At 49.0% G+C, this 15,943-nt stretch overlaps 6 protein-coding genes across 6 annotated transcripts; 3 read left to right on the top strand and 3 right to left on the bottom strand.

Moving 5' to 3' along the window:
* Window positions 1-127: 127 nt before the first annotated feature.
* RAV1 (regulator of (H+)-ATPase in vacuolar membrane) lies at window positions 128-4,408 on the top strand (the record flags this gene model as incomplete). The annotated part of the gene is made up of 8 exons (XM_024468009.1): window positions 128-208; window positions 263-451; window positions 500-2,785; window positions 2,834-3,265; window positions 3,318-3,564; window positions 3,612-3,862; window positions 3,922-4,150; window positions 4,206-4,408. The coding sequence occupies 8 exons, from the start codon at window positions 128-130 to the stop codon at window positions 4,406-4,408; spliced, it is 3,918 nt and encodes a 1,305-aa protein (XP_024324604.1).
* Window positions 4,409-4,817: 409 nt separating this feature from the next.
* VC83_04375 (uncharacterized protein) lies at window positions 4,818-7,192 on the bottom strand (the record flags this gene model as incomplete). Its single annotated transcript, XM_024468008.1, has 3 exons — window positions 4,818-5,005; window positions 5,059-6,897; window positions 6,955-7,192. 3 exons carry the CDS (start codon window positions 7,190-7,192, stop codon window positions 4,818-4,820), a joined length of 2,265 nt encoding a protein of 754 aa, XP_024324605.1.
* Window positions 7,193-7,498: 306 nt separating this feature from the next.
* Window positions 7,499-9,414, bottom strand: VC83_04374 (uncharacterized protein). The gene is made up of 2 exons (XM_024468007.1): window positions 8,609-9,414; window positions 7,499-8,557 (listed from the first exon to the last, which is right to left on the bottom strand). The coding sequence occupies exons 1-2, from the start codon at window positions 9,288-9,290 to the stop codon at window positions 7,557-7,559; spliced, it is 1,683 nt and encodes a 560-aa protein (XP_024324606.1). The 5' UTR covers window positions 9,291-9,414; the 3' UTR covers window positions 7,499-7,556.
* A 284-nt stretch (window positions 9,415-9,698) lies between these two features.
* Window positions 9,699-11,748, top strand: VC83_04373 (uncharacterized protein). The gene is made up of 4 exons (XM_024468006.1): window positions 9,699-10,010; window positions 10,062-10,119; window positions 10,171-10,652; window positions 10,710-11,748. Exons 1-4 carry the CDS (start codon window positions 9,903-9,905, stop codon window positions 11,202-11,204), a joined length of 1,143 nt encoding a protein of 380 aa, XP_024324599.1. The 5' UTR covers window positions 9,699-9,902; the 3' UTR covers window positions 11,205-11,748.
* Window positions 11,749-11,885: 137 nt separating this feature from the next.
* On the top strand, window positions 11,886-13,631 carry SNF12 (SWI/SNF complex component snf12). Its single transcript, XM_024468005.1, has 2 exons — window positions 11,886-12,123; window positions 12,287-13,631. The coding sequence occupies exons 1-2, from the start codon at window positions 12,039-12,041 to the stop codon at window positions 13,261-13,263; spliced, it is 1,062 nt and encodes a 353-aa protein (XP_024324600.1). The 5' UTR covers window positions 11,886-12,038; the 3' UTR covers window positions 13,264-13,631.
* Window positions 13,632-14,203: 572 nt separating this feature from the next.
* On the bottom strand, window positions 14,204-15,904 carry VC83_04371 (uncharacterized protein). Its single transcript, XM_024468004.1, has one exon. It carries the CDS (start codon window positions 15,492-15,494, stop codon window positions 14,466-14,468), a length of 1,029 nt encoding a protein of 342 aa, XP_024324601.1. The 5' UTR covers window positions 15,495-15,904; the 3' UTR covers window positions 14,204-14,465.
* Between the last annotated feature and the right edge of the window lie 39 nt (window positions 15,905-15,943).

Below are 15,943 nucleotides of genomic sequence, written 5' to 3'. Positions count from 1 at the left end.
ATTACTTTCTACCACGGGAAACTTTTATTGTTTGTATTCTGCAGCAAATGAGACCCATTTGGCTACCGCATTTAGGAATCTGAGGTTGTGGGAGAGCATAGCATTGCCATGGTCGTGAATCTTTAGTATGAGAGCAGTTCTGCCAGGCAAGCCACAGGCCAGGCTGCAAGCTATTTGCACCGGGTATTGGGATGGTAGACAATTCGCTGTAAGTAGCACACTTGATTATGCTGAACCATGTCTGATAGTTTGGCTGTCACAGGCATATATTACTGGAAATGCATTCGTTGTCCTCGAACCTCCGACAACCCTTCTCCAAACGTTGTATGATGAAGACCCATCATTTCTAATAGCTATCGCCTTTGATGAAGCTACCGGCAAGATAGCAACATGTACCGAGCGTAGTGTTCGTATTTACCAGCCGTATGGCCAAAACGAAGAGGCCTTGAAAGTTTGTCGCGATTCTGCCCCCAGAAATAATTTCTCTGACTCTTTTTAGTGGTCACTTCAAATCTCCATTCCTGTCGACGATCTAGACCAACCGGTGACTACACTCTCTTGGGGTGGCATTGGCGAACTTCTTGTGGGGAGGTTGTCTCTCTCGTTATACTCGACCGAAAATGGCCTCGTGAAGCTTTGGTCCAAGGCAGTTGCGAACCCAACAAAATTTGCCTGTCTTTCTTACGACTCGGGGTACATTGCTTCAACGGGAGCTCACGATCGATTGGTGAAGCTTTGGAGAAGGTTGTCGTTTGGCTCCGATGATGTACGATTCGACTTGACATACCTTCCGCACCCTCAGATGTTGACCGACGTACGCTGGCGACGTCCCTACCATCTTGACCAGACTGTTGACAACATCTTATACACTGTGTCCGCCGACAAGGTCCTCCGCATATGGGCTGCCACAGACACCCATGGGCTACGGATATTTCAGTTATGGGGCCAAATAGACCTCGAGCAGTCTATCCAGCCTCGTTCACTGGAGTCCAGTAAAACCATGAAATCCCGCTATATCAGTTTTATCGATGGCCGGGATTTTAGGAAGTCAGTAGAATACTCTGTCCAGACAGCCAACAATCCGGGGCCCACCCCCAATCATGAAGTTGAACACCTGGTTGAGGTTGCCAATAGGTCTTCCGAGATCTGTATCATATTCGATGAACAGGGGAACATGTCAGCGTGGGGATTAGAGAATATAGGCGGCAAGGCTCGAAAGCCAACGGATATTTTCAACATTGCACACGTTGCGGGACTGGAACCGATGCTACCAACGCTTGAGTCTGGAGATTACTCCTATATCCAATTGTATACATACTGCAGTAGGACAGATGGCATGCTCAACACCATCTGGCATAACTTTGATGGAACTATCCAGCATTTTAACCGCAGCTTAGCCAACTTATTTGACAAACAACTGCGGCCTAGCAGCACAACTCCCAGAGCTATCTGGACGGGTCATTCACGGCCACTGAAAAAGATGGTTCGAAATATATGCGGCCGAGCTGTCGTTTCGCGAACTGATGGAAATGAAGCTATCGTCTGGAGACATGAAGACGACGAAAATGGGGTACCACTAACAGCCCAAAGTCTGATCGATGTATCAGAACACATACATCGGATCTGTGTGCTACGCCGAGGAGCATTTGTTATCCTTCTCCATCACTCGACGATTTCGCTCTGGGACTGTCGACAACATCGTGGCCAACGGTTGGCATCGTTACCATATGTTATTTCCGGAAGGCCGCTCTGTGTGCTAGTCTTGCCCGAAGCCGGGAGACGCGGTGACACTGCTCATATTGCCACTGTTAGCTCGGAGATGAAAGGTATCGTCTGGGAGCTACGCTTACTGCCCCGGACAAACCAGGGCCGCGAGACCAATGGTGATGGGTCGGCATTCATCAGAGAATTCTGTACGTTTGACTTGGGTGATGCTAATGATCTGGCTTATGTATTACCTGTCGATCCTGCAGGGTCGCCACCGGTCACATCGGGATTCCTGGACACGTTCGCGCGGGATGTGGCCGTATCTTATACTCACTCCGGGTTCATACGATCCTGGACGGCCAAAGTAAACCTCAAAGATCAGAGTGTAGACTGGCTTCTTACCTGCTCCGTAGAGACAGGGATTCATGAACCTTCCTTAGCTAGCGGAAGCTCGATCAGAAAGGCTGCGTTGGTAAATTCTGACCGATCGGAATTGACGATATGGGATGTACGAGGGGCTCAGCTTGAATATTCGCAGTCATTCGGATCCTCGGACGGCATTCAAGACCTCGACTGGACCTCAACTCCAGATGTTCAGTCCATTTTGGCTGTTGGCTTCCAGCATCGCGTTCTTCTGCTATCCCAATTGCGATATGATTACCTCAATGAAGGTCCAGCTTGGACTGCCATCCGGGAAATCAATATTCGAGATCTGACTCCTCATCCTATTGGAGACTCGACGTGGCTAGGCAGAGGCAGTTTACTCATTGGTGCTGGAAATCAGCTTTTTGTTTACGATAAAATGTTCAATGTTCCTGCTTCCATCGCTGCAAACCTTCAACTTCCTTTACGGAAGGAAGGCCAGTGGGATCTTTTCGACGCCGTGACGCGACTTAATGGGCCACTGCCGGTATTCCATCCACAGTTCCTTGGCCAGTGTATTCTCGCTGGCAAGTTGACTATGGTTCAGCGCATACTTCTTACGCTATACCAAACTCTAAAATCCCACTTAGAAGGGGAACACATTGATAATCTTTTAGGCCTTGACCTTGAAGACTTCTACACCCACCCCCAAAGAGTTTGCATATCCATCCCCAAGAGATACACGCGAGGCTGATCAATGTAGATTAAAACTTCGAAAAATGAGCCCGGATCAGCGTTTACGGATTTTTTTCAAACAGAAGACACGGAGACTTTGACGGAGAACATTGCCCTGGCGCTGAACGAAAAACTCACGACGGTGGCAATTCCCCAGTTGTCAGGGCAACTGCAGATGCAGCTTGCAGATACCGTCGAGTGTGTCGCTATAGTTGAGAAGCAGCGTCGTTCTATGGATGACAACGCCGCAAGGTTCATGCTTTTCTTCCGTCAGCACGCCCTTTATAAAGGTCGTGCGAATGAAGTACAACTGTCGTGGAGAGAAATTAACTGGGCTTTCCACAGCAACAGCCAGGACATATTGACTGATGTTGTTACCCGACAATTTCATGGCCGTGTGCTTTGGGAGCATGCGCGAGAGAGTGGCTTATTTATGTGGATTACTGATTCCACGGCGCTGGTACGCACCGTAGTCCCGTCCTATTTCTAGCCACGAGCTTACAGACACACAGAAGGAACAATTCGAGATGATCGCGCGCAATGAATACACAAAGTCGGATGAGAAAAACCCCATTGATTGCAGCTTATTCTATATCGCGCTGAAGAAAAAGGCTGTCCTTCAAGGCCTTTGGCGAATGGCTGGCTGGAATCGTGAACAGGCGGCCACCCTGAAACTTCTCTCAAATAACTTCCAGGAGGAAAAATGGAAAACAGTTGCGTTGAAGAACGCTTATGCCTTGCTTGGGAAGCATCGTTGTAGTGAGTGTTGGCGAACCAGTCTCATGGATGGATACTAATCAACACAGTGTATGCTGCGGCATTCTTTTTATTGGCAGACTGCCTCAAGGACGCGGTAAATGTATGCCTCAACCAACTGAAAGACATTCAATTAGCAGTCGCCATCACCCGGGTTTTTGAAGGCGACAATGGTCCTGTATTAAGGGAGCTCTTGGAAGAAAAGGTTCTTCCTTTGGCAGCCCAAGAAGGTAACCGTTGGCTGGCATCGTGGGCATTCTGGATGCTCCGTAGGAGAGACATGGCAGTGCGAGCACTTGTGGTAAGTAATTATTTCTTCACCCAAGGTGGAAACTGTTTCACAATTCTAATTCGCAAAAGGCTCCTGTATACACATTAATCGAGACACCCCAATCCCTAGACATGCAGTCGAAATTATATCTTACAGACGACCCTGCGTTGATTATCCTCTATTCGCAGCTTCGCCAAATGACGTTGCAGACACTACGAGGCGCTTCACGAGTCACCCCGAAGGTTGAATGGGCATTCGTTCTGCACAGCGCTAGGCTTTACGACCGCATGGGTTGCGATATCCTTGCTCTTGACCTTGGTTAGTCATCGAATCAAAATGCCTTACTACGTGACTAGATATGCTGACAATACAGTCCGCAATTGGGAGTTCCTTCTATCAGACTTCCCCCTTCATTCCTTCAGTGACGACATTAATCCGCGAACTGCACAATTTCGGCGTAGAGATTCTCTAATTATTGCAGATCTTCCGCCATCTAATAATTTAATAGCAAAGGGCTCGTCCAGTGCGTTCGTAGAGCCCGAAGCAAATTCACTGCTTGACAGTTTTGGATTTTAAATCTGGGGGGCTAAAACCGGCCCAGACCCGCCCAGGACATCATACTCTTCGATGAGATAAAAATATCTTGCCTCGCATTCTACTTATCGAAGTACAATGGCATCACTTAGATAAATGCACGCCGAATATGTAATCATTTACTCCTATATGAAGCTCTTGAGACCCCTTTCTGAGAAACAAAGTCCACCTACCCCGTCAAAGGCAAAGAACACCGGCGTACGCGCACTCTACGGAGTTGTACCCTCGATCGCTATGAAGCCGGAGCGCTTCCGAGAACCCGGCTGTTGAAAGACAGTCGCCGTATGGAATGAGCTTGACTGTGGTGATCTCACAACGAAAAAAATGCCGTCTTGTCTGTCTATTATTAAGTATCTCTAATGTATGGAGTAAATTATATTCGAATACATCATTATAGGTGAGGCACACCCATAGTCGACATGGCTAAGTTTAAGATGCTCACAACACCCTCTCCAAGCACAAACCCGCTCGCTACGACGACAAGGGGGGTCTCTGGGTTCCCCAGGTACGACTTCCAGTACCAACTCATGAAACCACCGATTGCCCTCGCAAGGGTGAATGATGGGACATTGAACATTCCTGCATTGAGAAGTTAACATAGCACTCAATCATGATGAGTGTATAGTACTTACCAACAGCAACAGCAATTCCGCCTGGTATGAGTGGGTGCCATTTCTTACCAGTGCCAACAATTCTGGCACATGTAGTTGCTGCGAATATTAGTCCCATTCCAATCGCCCATTGCCATGCCATCGGTGGCAGTCCATCTCCAGTCACTAGTCTTGCCGTGAAAATCCAAACGTATCCAGTGGGAACCTGAAAAAGATCTCCTGGGACGGGATATACATTCGTGTATAGCTTGTAAATAAGTGCGCTTACAACCGCACCAACTGCACTGCCGATGATTTGGCCCCAGAATTGTGCGTTTGGCGCCGCACCTAAGAGGTGTCCTGTCTTCAGATCTTGCATAAGATCTCCAGCCTGAAGTGCACCAGCCTCAGAGACCGCACCAGCAATGAGGTTAATCAGCACGGACTTCTTGTTTGACTGTGGAATTATCAGAGCAAAGAAGAGCTGAGCCAATTTGCTGATGCCGGATACTGGATTAAGATCAGTTTCGCCCAAGGCTCGGACCCCCATAACCGACAGCACCAATGCTATCAGAACGGCTGCCACGGTTGCGTAGAGGGGGACGAGCGCTCCGAAAGTGATCCGAATGCATAAGATGCAGAAAAGGATCGAGGATATTAATCCTATCCACACAACGCGACCGCTAACCAGGTGTTCCGGAGGCGCATCAATGTCGGTAAGACTTTTCAAATCTGCAGGCTGTGGTGGTGACTGCAGCGGCTCTCCAGAATTGGACAAATTGTCCGTTAACACGGTGGAATCTTGCACGCCGTCAATTGGCACATACCCGGCGCTCAATGACCCAAAGTTGACAATGTTTCTCCAGCCCCTGCCAGCTCTTGCTCTGTAAACAGGCTCTAGCACAATCCATACATACGGCGCCACCTGTTTACCGGCAATATAAGCCAGGCTAACGATGGAATCCGCCAGCATAATCGCCAGTGAGACCCAGATGATCCATCCCTTACTCCCCGCTTCCCAGTCATCTATTGGTCCCGGAGCCCAACCTTTGTGTTTTGCGAGTGGGGATAGAACGGCCCATCCCAGTATGGCACCTATAAGCATGTGTATAGTAGTAGCTGATCCCATGATAATGCCTTGACCGACGTAAGCCAGGGAAGGATTCAGTGTCCACAACCAGTTTTGAGCCAAATTCAAGCCGAATACTGGTAGATTCCGAAGGACGGGAAAGAAGTAGGTGCTCAAAGTATACAGTCCAGATATTGAAAACGATAATAACAACAGTTTAACGCGTTGCACCCAGCTTCCCTTGTCCCAACTCTGGACTTCCTCAATGTCCGTCGCACTTGCTCTGAAATGGGGAGTAGACGTGGTCGTGCCCTCGTGTGGAAAACTGGTCGATTCTCTCAGGGAATTCGATGCGTCACTGTAGTGTCTGTCGCTATCGTCGCTAAGCATAGAAGTCGAGTGTCGGTGCTGTGTGCTTGGTTCCCAAACTTCATCTTTGCCATGTAATACGTTGATCATTAGAGCAGTTGCTGTGCCAGACGGGAACTTCAGCTTCTCTCTTATGATTACTTGGCGCCTCAATGGTACTGCGAAAACAACTCCGAAAAAGCAGAGCCCCAAGGCCCATAGAATAAGTTTCCAAAGACTGAGGAACAATGGACCTCCTTCTTCGGGTTTAAGCAGGTAGTTTAGGGCAGGCATCACGCCTACAAATCCACAGCCCAGTGGCATCGTTCCCATGGATCCAGCCACAGTCTGAACAAGGACATTCTCGACCGGTGTGAACGGGATATCGAGATGTTTGGACAGGGTTTTAAAGAAGGCGAACCCAATCAGCGATGATGGCATGCTCATACTGCTAATCCACCCAGCTGCATATTCGTTAGCTTTTGAGTATGGAAAACCAAGTACTGAAATAGAAGACCTACTCTGGAGCCCAAAGTACATATTTGAAAAGCAAATAACTAATCCAACCCCAAGCCCCACCAATATACCTCGAAGCGTAAAGTTTTGAGGTTCATGCCCATGTTCGCTGAGGAAGCTAAGCTCCTCACTGAGCCGATTCTGCATCCCCTCACCATCCAACTCATCATCAATGACTGGATTATTCAGAGTTGAAATAGTCTGGTATGCCGGCTCTACGGCTCTCCCTCTATCTGGTGCCATCTCTGTGGTATTCTGGGGTTCGATCGAGATCGTGGGTTTCGCTACAGCTGCATTGGACAAGCCCGCTCAGGTACGTCGGCAAGTAAGATCTGTCTTAAAGGATATCCGGAATTATAACATACTTGCACCAGGCCATATTGTAAATAATAAGAAAAGCAGAATAAAGTGTTGACACTTACTTACACAATCTTATCGGCGCTCTAGCGCCCTTGTTTTAGCGCCTCTCACCGCCTTGGCTATGTTGTACCTTTATCTAACTGCCTCCTCAATACAAGTGACATTTCACAAGCGGATTATATAGAGTCACTCCTTATTTTGCTGTCATTCATTTTTACTCAAGTAGTGTATAGCATTTGAGCGCCGTCTACCTCATCTTCCAGGTCTGAGTCGTCGTCTTCTTGTCTGGTCCACTAGCCCATGAAAACTTGACGTCCAGTGCTCTGGAATTGTCTTCTGGCACGGCATACTCAAGGCTTCCCTCTAAAGTACCCCCTACTGCAAAGCTTCTGCTGCTCTTCGCCCCCTCATGATCTATAAACATCACGCCTTGTCTCCAATGGGTCTCTTTGCCGAACGGCCCGGTAGTGAATGCTACTCCCTTCTCTTCCTGCTTGGTCCAGTCCTCCGCTCTTGCATCGACTGGAACGACATCGCGTCCAGAGGGCATGAAGAATGTGTCGAACCAGATATCGAACCCATCCAGTCTATCGATATCGCTTGTGAAGGTAGTCTTCCATGGCCTTGTGAAGACTAAGTCCTTCACAGTAGTTGTGTGGAGGCTCAACTGGAGGAAAGGAAAGGCGTCGCCACAAATGGTACTGCCCGGCATGTGCAGGACCTGGGCATCCTCACGGATGCCGGCCATCATCGCCTTCATATCGAAGCCATACACATCCCTCCAGAATGTAAAATGATCCGCTACGTAGTCGGCATCGGAAACCGGTGCAACCCACATATTCATATGGCTAGGAACCATGAGCCCATCTGGCTTGAGGTACTTGTCTCTGGCCCAGATAACGCTGTCAAGCATAGCCTCGTATAGTAAGCAATAGCCCATCCATTCGCTGACGATAATGTCGACCTTCTCCACCGGCAAAGCTACTTCTTCCACTTTACCTCTCAGGCAAGTAATGATGTCAGCAAACCCATTATTGAATATGTTCTCGCGAGCCTTGTCGATGATGTCCGAGTTGTCAACAGCAATGACTTTAGCTGCGCCAGCCTTCGCACAGAACAAACTGAGAATCCCAGTTCCGCAGCCCACATCAAGCACCACCTTGCCTTTGAATAGGTGCTTGTTTTGATATATAAAATCGCGGTATGCATCGGTCCTGACGGTGTCCCTCAACATGGTTTCATGAATGTCTGCGAGTTGTTAATTATATGGCCCAGTGTTATATGGTATATGAGGCCTACCATTGTATGAGTATGATGTGAAGTAGTGGGAATCATCGTCTCTCTTCTCTGCTGGTGGTTCAGAAAGAGCGGTGTTTTTATCTGCGGAAGTGTCGTTCCATTTGTCTGTCAAAGTCTTCTTCACCACACTCCTATAATCCTCGAATTGAAACTGGGTTTTCCGAAGCTCCTCTTCGAGCTCTGCAACGCGCACCAGAAGGTTGCGGTCATCGGCGACGGGCTCGTCACCTTGCTTGCTTGCGGGTGGAAGGTCGTCTAGGTTGAAGAGTAACGCATCGTCTTGTAGGACGGGAATCATGAATTTATCATCCTCGAAATCGGCCTTTGCAACTTCTGCCAAAGTAGTTTGCCCATTCCGGACAGCAGTGCGTATGTAATTTACCAGCTTGATAGAACCGTAGAAATCTAGAGAGAATTTATTTCGAATTTCGAGAAAGTCAAATCCATACTTTTCTTTGCAGTACAAAAGCATAGAAGGCACATCGGTAAATACTTTGTCGTCGAATAAGGAAACAATTTGATCCTGTTCCTCTTCAGGCTCAGCATCTTCCCAACCTTCATCATCTTCGTTCAAGTCAACGTCAGATGTGTCTGAGCCACTATGAGAGGGAGATCTTGGAGCTGCACTCGTATCAGCGGGTTCAGGCGCTTGGCTGACCGCAAGATCTGTGGCGTTCTCCATTGCTGTTGTGAGAAATCGACCTTTTTATTTTATGAAGATTCTTGTTGGTGTGTGCATATTTATTTACAGTGAAGCGTATTTTTTTGGGTAGTATCACGTGCTGATAATAAACTCGGTATCATTGCCTGCTGTGCTGAAGATGCGCCAATAAGCTTTACCTTATCCGACCCTGCAGAACGCATAGTGATGGCTCATCATACGTGGCGGGTTGGACTGGTATCCAACGTACAATTATCATAAAGCTAGCTACGAATATGTGAATGCTACTTCAATAATGTGTTGTATAGGTGGGGTGGACTATCCAAGGGGTCGCTGTTGCCATCCCGGGAAGGATAAACTTTATGACCGTGCGCTTCAGTGACGTTCCAGGCTCTAATGTTATGGATCAAAACAATATAATAGTGACAGTTGCCAAACAACTCAGTTAATGAGCGCATTTCCAGACTCACTTATATTGAATAACATTTTGCGTGCATCTCTGATGCTGACACATAAAGTCTGTTGAGGTTTCACGGCACTCGGCATAACAAAGACATCAGTTATTTATAGAGGTGGCCTTCACTCGAACTGCGAGGACCCCGGCCGCAACACTCGCCAGAGAAAGGGACCACAATGTCTTTCCTGTTTGGCAGAGGCAGGGCGAGGGCAAGCACAGTGGACTTGCCGAAACAGGCAAAAGAACAAATCCAAAGACTAGATGGCCCTGGCGGGGCAGCAAAGGTAGGTCTCAATCCGACGACTTGATTAGGGTTGCATACTGATTGTGTGAAGACAGAGGAGCTGTCTAAAACGTTGCTACAAATTAAACTTGTACTGCAGGGAAGCCCAGGTAAACATGATGACTCTTGATCCGAGGGAATGCGCTAACTGTCTATTCTAGAGGCAGAGAGTAGCCCAGACCAGGTCTACCAGCTTGTTACTGGGATGATATCGGAAGACTTGCTGTATCTGCTTGCGACGAACCTCCACATGCTATCGTTTGAGTCACGGAAGGATTCACAGAGTATCTTTTCCTACGTCCTTCGATTTCGATCAGCAGGCGCATCACCGAAAAGCGACCCAGTTGCACTTAGCTACGTTATAAGCAACCGACCGGAAATCTTGGTGGCACTTTGCAACGGATATGAACGTAAAGAGAGCGCAATACCTGCGGGGACTGTACTAAGAGAAGTACTGAAAAACGACGCAGCTGCGGCAATAATCTTATACGACGACTCTGGCAATGGGGGCAATGGTTCGAAAGGCCTAACCGGGATACAACCAGAAGTGCAGCAGAGTGGGAACGGTGTCTTCTGGAAGTTTTTCGAGTGGATTGATAAGGGATCCTTTGAAGTGGGAGCAGATGCCTTCACAACATTCAGAGTAAATCTTACCCCCGACTCGATATTTCGGGCGCAAAATACTTACATGTATGGCCAGGAACTTTTGACGAAGCATAAGCAAATAGTTGCACAATACCTATCGACCAACTTTGACCTGTTTTTTGACAAATACAACAACATCCTTGTAAAATCGGACAGTTACGTTACGAAGCGACAGTCCATCAAGCTCTTGGGGGAGATATTATTAGACAGAGCTAACTATGCGGTAATGACGGCATACGTGGACCGTGGGGAACATCTGAAAATCTGCATGAATTTGCTGCGGGATGACCGAAAGATGGTTCAGTACGAAGGGTTCCATGTCTTCAAAGTCTTCGTTGCAAATCCACACAAGTCGATCGCAGTCCAAAAAATACTCCTTATAAATCGAGAGCGGCTGGTCAAATTCCTCCAGCACTTTCTCGAAGATAGGACTGAAGATGAACAGTTCATTGACGAGAGAGAATTTTTGATCAAACAGATCAACAACATGCCCGCGCAACCAGTGGAACCTCTCCAGAAGCCAGCGTTGCTTGGTTCTCAACAAAGGTAGTGTGCGGGATACAGTACTGCTGGTGATAGTCAGTCCCAGTGGAAACTTATTGTATGGACAAAAGCTATTTGATTGCCAATGGGCTATTCCATAATCTTCGACCTTTCTCGGTACAACACGGCTCCAAAATAGCCAACGACAAGCGCTCGTCTTTGTGGCGTTTTGGGTATGAAGCGGGTCTTGTGTGGCATCTCAAATTCTCTATCCTGGGTCTAAAGCTGGCAGGAGACTTGGGATTTGCCGTAGTATACCGTTTAACATATGCTTAACCTGGCCTCGATTCTGTGACCATGGAGTTATGTAAGTTAAGTAGGGTTGCTTGGGAATGGAAACGGTTCCAAAGCTTCAAGAATATGAGTGATTGCGGTCTGTCGGTTGAGTTATAAATATAAATAGAGCGTAATCCGAACGAATACCCAGGAATTGTTACAAAGATGCCTCTCAATTAAACGAAATGGTGGAAGTTCAGTCTTATATATACTCTACTCCGTATACTGATATGGAGTCGTGGAGCAGTTGGTTGATTGGCATCTTCTGTCGCAAGTCCGTCTGTCGTGAGCATCTCCGTCGCCCCATACTCGAAGGCTATATGATAGCGAAAACCACGCTAGTCCTACAACACACTAGTGCATTTCAGGCATTTAAAAAACTCGAGTAGGACGCGATGCGAAGACACGAGTGGATTCGTAGCTAAGTGGATAGCCACCGAGGTAAATTGCAGATTTCTATGATCATTTACTGATCTATTGACTCCTTTGGGTTGGACTGAAAGCCAATATTTGACAACGACAACTTTGTTGTAAGCACCTACCAACGACCCAGTGCAATTTCGAAATGCAGTCTTCATATCGCTCCTTCCAGCCGCTGGCTGCACAAAACCAAAGGTCTCCACACGCTCCTGTCGCGAGGAAGGGGATTGGTACGTGTCATTCCCTTTCAGTTATATGTTACTCTAGGATCTACTAGCGTGTATTTCGAGTTAGCCCAGATCTGTGATGCACCACATCAACATTGTCCCGTCGGACGTTTGCGCCGAACTATTTCTAGAGGTCACCCTTGCTAACATCTCTGTTACTTATCAGCCCCAATGGCTACTGGGCAACATCTCCAGTCGGCACCAAATCAGATGCAAGCCCAACATGAGGGCCAGAAGCTGGCCATCGAACTTGCGAAGCGCCGCAGCCGCAAGCCAACAGACAAGAACATCCCCGAAGGCGTGGAGAGCTGCATAATCGGAGATGGCGCACAGCGATATAAAGAATTGCGCGACGTCGAACGGAAACTGGATGCAGCGATGATGAGGAAGAGGATGTATATCCAGAATTCGCGCAATAGCAGTATGAAGAAACACAGGACGCTGCGCATCTGGGTAAGCAATACCGTCGATGACCAGGAATGGCAGGGAGATGGATTGGTTGTTGATGCATTCGACTTCAACACCAACTCAAACGCCTCATACAAGGTGAAGATCGAAGGAAGGCTCCTGAGTGATGACGAGGATGATAATGAGGAGGAGGACGACGAGGACTCCGACGACGAGGAAGACAACGCCAAAAAGGGAACCATGGATAAAAAAGCGTTGAGGCCATCCCAGAACTACGCCCTTTCGCATTTTTTCAAATCGATGACTGTCGATTTCGACAAGAATCGATCAAGGGACGGAGCTGAGCAGAATGTGGAGTGGAAGAAACCGGCCCTGCCTCCGAACCCAAGAAGTCTGCCTCCATCAGCGGATTTCGATGTGCTCGAATTCAAGCGAGGAGGAGACGAAAATCAGAATATCACCATCAACCTCGTCCGGGACGAGACGCCAGAACGATTCACGCTCAGCCCTCCGTTGGCCGAAATCTTAGATATGAAGGAGGCGACAAGGGCAGAGACCGTGACGGGAATATGGGAATACGTCAAGGTGATGGGTCTCCAAGAGGACGACGAGAAGCGCTCATTCCGATGCGATGATATTTTGCGCCAGGTAAGCACCAGACTGCCTTCAGTTCCTCACTTTCACCGTACTAACCAACACCCAGGTCTTCCAACGCGACACCGGCTACATCCCTAGCATCACCGACGCCATCATCCCCCACCTCTCCGCCCTCCCCCCCGTCAGCCTCCCCTACACCATCCGCGTCGACCAAGACTTCCACAAGCAGCCCGAACCGACCATCTACGACGTCCGCGTCACCATCGACGGCGCCCTCCGCGCCCGCCTCCACGCATTTAACATGAACCCCAACTACGCGGGCACGCTGCGCGACATCTCGACGCTCAACGAAGAGCTCTCGGCTATCATCCAGGCGCTGTCGCACTCGAAGTCTAAACACGCCTTCCTGACGTCGCTGGGCAAGGACCCAGCGAACTACGTGCTCAAGTGGATTAGCTCGCAGAAGCGCGATCTTGAGGTTATTTGTGGCGAGGCGGCGAGGGGTGGGGGGGAGGATGTGGGAGGGGAGGAGTGGAGGAAGGGGGGGGCAGGGAGTGTGTGGGGGACGGAGAATGTGAGGGAGAGTGTCAATTTGATGTTGAGCAGCCGGGCGAGGTAGGTGGTTGTGCGCGGGGCGTCGGTTGTGTTGGGGTTTTGATAACGGTTAGGCGTTTTAAAGTATGGTGGTGTATGTTAGGAGGGCAGCTACGAAGGGATTCGAAGCTGTCGGTTTGGTCTTTCGACGCGTATGTGTTGATAGAAAACCTGTTTGTAATACTTGAATTACCAAGTCTTTAATATGTATACAATGGGCTGTTACTCTGTGCGAAGCTGGGATTTGGGAAGACCAAAGCTGCAAATTGTCATTTGGGTCAACTAGATTATCCATAACCTACTGCTCTATCTCTTGCAGCGAATGTCAAAGGCATAGCCTTGGCCATACGTCAATTCTTGATGCTATTCACAGCCGGGCGACCGATGGTGGCAAAGCCCGACCAAGAGGACCGTGCGTCACAGTCACCCACAAACAACAAACAGCCATACAGCAACTATGGATAAAATCACAGTTCTTAAATCACCCATAACTATCATTGTCACATCACAACTTTTCAATCATCCAGTTCCTTGAAACTTGTGTTAAATTGAGCAATTATGTTGTCTTCAATTCTATAGCAGGTATCAATTCCTAGCATTGCAATGCCTCTTCGCACTTTTGAGCGACACGAGCATTTATATAACACACCACCCTTCCATCCAAGCCATTATAGGCAAGCTGGTTTTTAAGCTCTATTCATAAGCCCCAGCGCATTGGATCTTCATCTCGTAACCTCCCCATAGACTCAGCTCATATCCATCCCATCCTCCGGATCCTGCCGGCTGATATCATGAAACCCAGCTCTACCATCCCCCATCATCCCAGAGCTAATCAAGTACTCCTTCCTCCGATTCATCGAGCCCGCGTAAACATGCGGCTCCTCATCCACCATATCCTGATTCGTTGCCTCCACAGCCTGTTTCGTCGGCTCAGTGACAGGAACCAAGACCTCCGCTCCATCAAAGACCGGCGGCGAGGTGCGGAGGTTATCAAACGTCCGGTCCAGCGACGTCGCGACCAGCCTTCCCTGTGCCAAGTCCTCGCCGAAAAGGAACCAGCCCTCCTTCGCTTCGACGAGGTAGCTCGCGAGGCCGTTGCTCTGTAAGAGTATCTTCGGGCTGCTGATGTGGAAGTGGTTCCCGATGTACTTCGCCCATCCCCGGGCTGCGGCCTGCATGTCCACGTCGTTGCTTATCCTGCTCCATCCGACACCGAGGTGCATCGTGTAATCATCGACTGTAGGACCTCGCTTCGGGCTCTGCCTGGTCGGGCTCGACGAGGGCGTGTTGCCATTCCAGGCATTTCCTTCCTCCGTCTTTGAAGACACGTTGCCCATGTCCAGTCGCTGCGACTTGTGGCTGCGCAGTATCGGCATTGGCGTTATCGATGGAGGGGCGACGGGAAGCGAGTACGCGTCATCGGCGCATGATCGCTTCTCGCTGCCAGAGTCGACGAGGGAGCCATTGAGCCCGAACAGAGTTGTTCCTTCGCCGTATCCCGCATTCTGGCCTAATTCAAGCGATGCGTTGACGGCCTGGCGGAAGAGATCGTTGTCTTCTAGGTTGATTCCAGCCTCGTCGCGTGAGCGTTTGCGGCCGGCGCGTTGCTGGGGCTCTGGGTGGGATTGGTAGCCGGAGCCAACTTCCATTGAGTGATGGCTCGACGGAGCGAAGACTGAAGATGTGCCATAGTTTCCGAAGTGCTGAGCTGAGGTTTGTTCTTTAAAGTCGAGTGCTGGGAGTGAAGCCGACGCGGATTGACCAATGGAACCCATGACCGGACAAGGCTACAACCGGGGAACAGGGATAATAAGGCAACCGGGAGTAATGAAGTGAGAAGTGAAGGGGAAAGGAAGAGAGTTATTTAATAAAGAGTGACAATGAGGTCTTTTGTAATAGAGTACAGGTAAACTGGTGAAATCGAATTGAATAGTTGAAGGTATGTGGGTATGTGGCGGGGAGGGTGGTCTTGAAGTTGGGAGGAATTGGAGAAGGAAGGAAGATGTGAGATGGAAGAAGAGATGGGAAGATAGTGAGGGAGACAGATGAGGGAAGAGAGGCGAGGAGAGACGAGACGAGACGAGACGAGAGGCGGACAAATAAGAAGGTGAGGATGGGGATAGGGATCCGGGGATTGGAGGGATTGGAGGGATTATGGGAAGGGAAGGGGGGAAGGGGAGGGGGGAAGGGAAGGGAGGAAGGGAAGGTCGTCAGTGAGTGGACG

This window comes from Pseudogymnoascus destructans (genome assembly GCF_001641265.1).
Source record: "Pseudogymnoascus destructans isolate 20631-21 unplaced genomic scaffold scaffold_9, whole genome shotgun sequence".
NCBI classification, from domain to species: Eukaryota; Fungi; Ascomycota; class Leotiomycetes; order Thelebolales; family Thelebolaceae; genus Pseudogymnoascus; species Pseudogymnoascus destructans.
The sequence above is the reverse complement of the archived record's forward strand: the minus strand, read 5'-3'. Positions and strand labels throughout refer to the sequence as shown.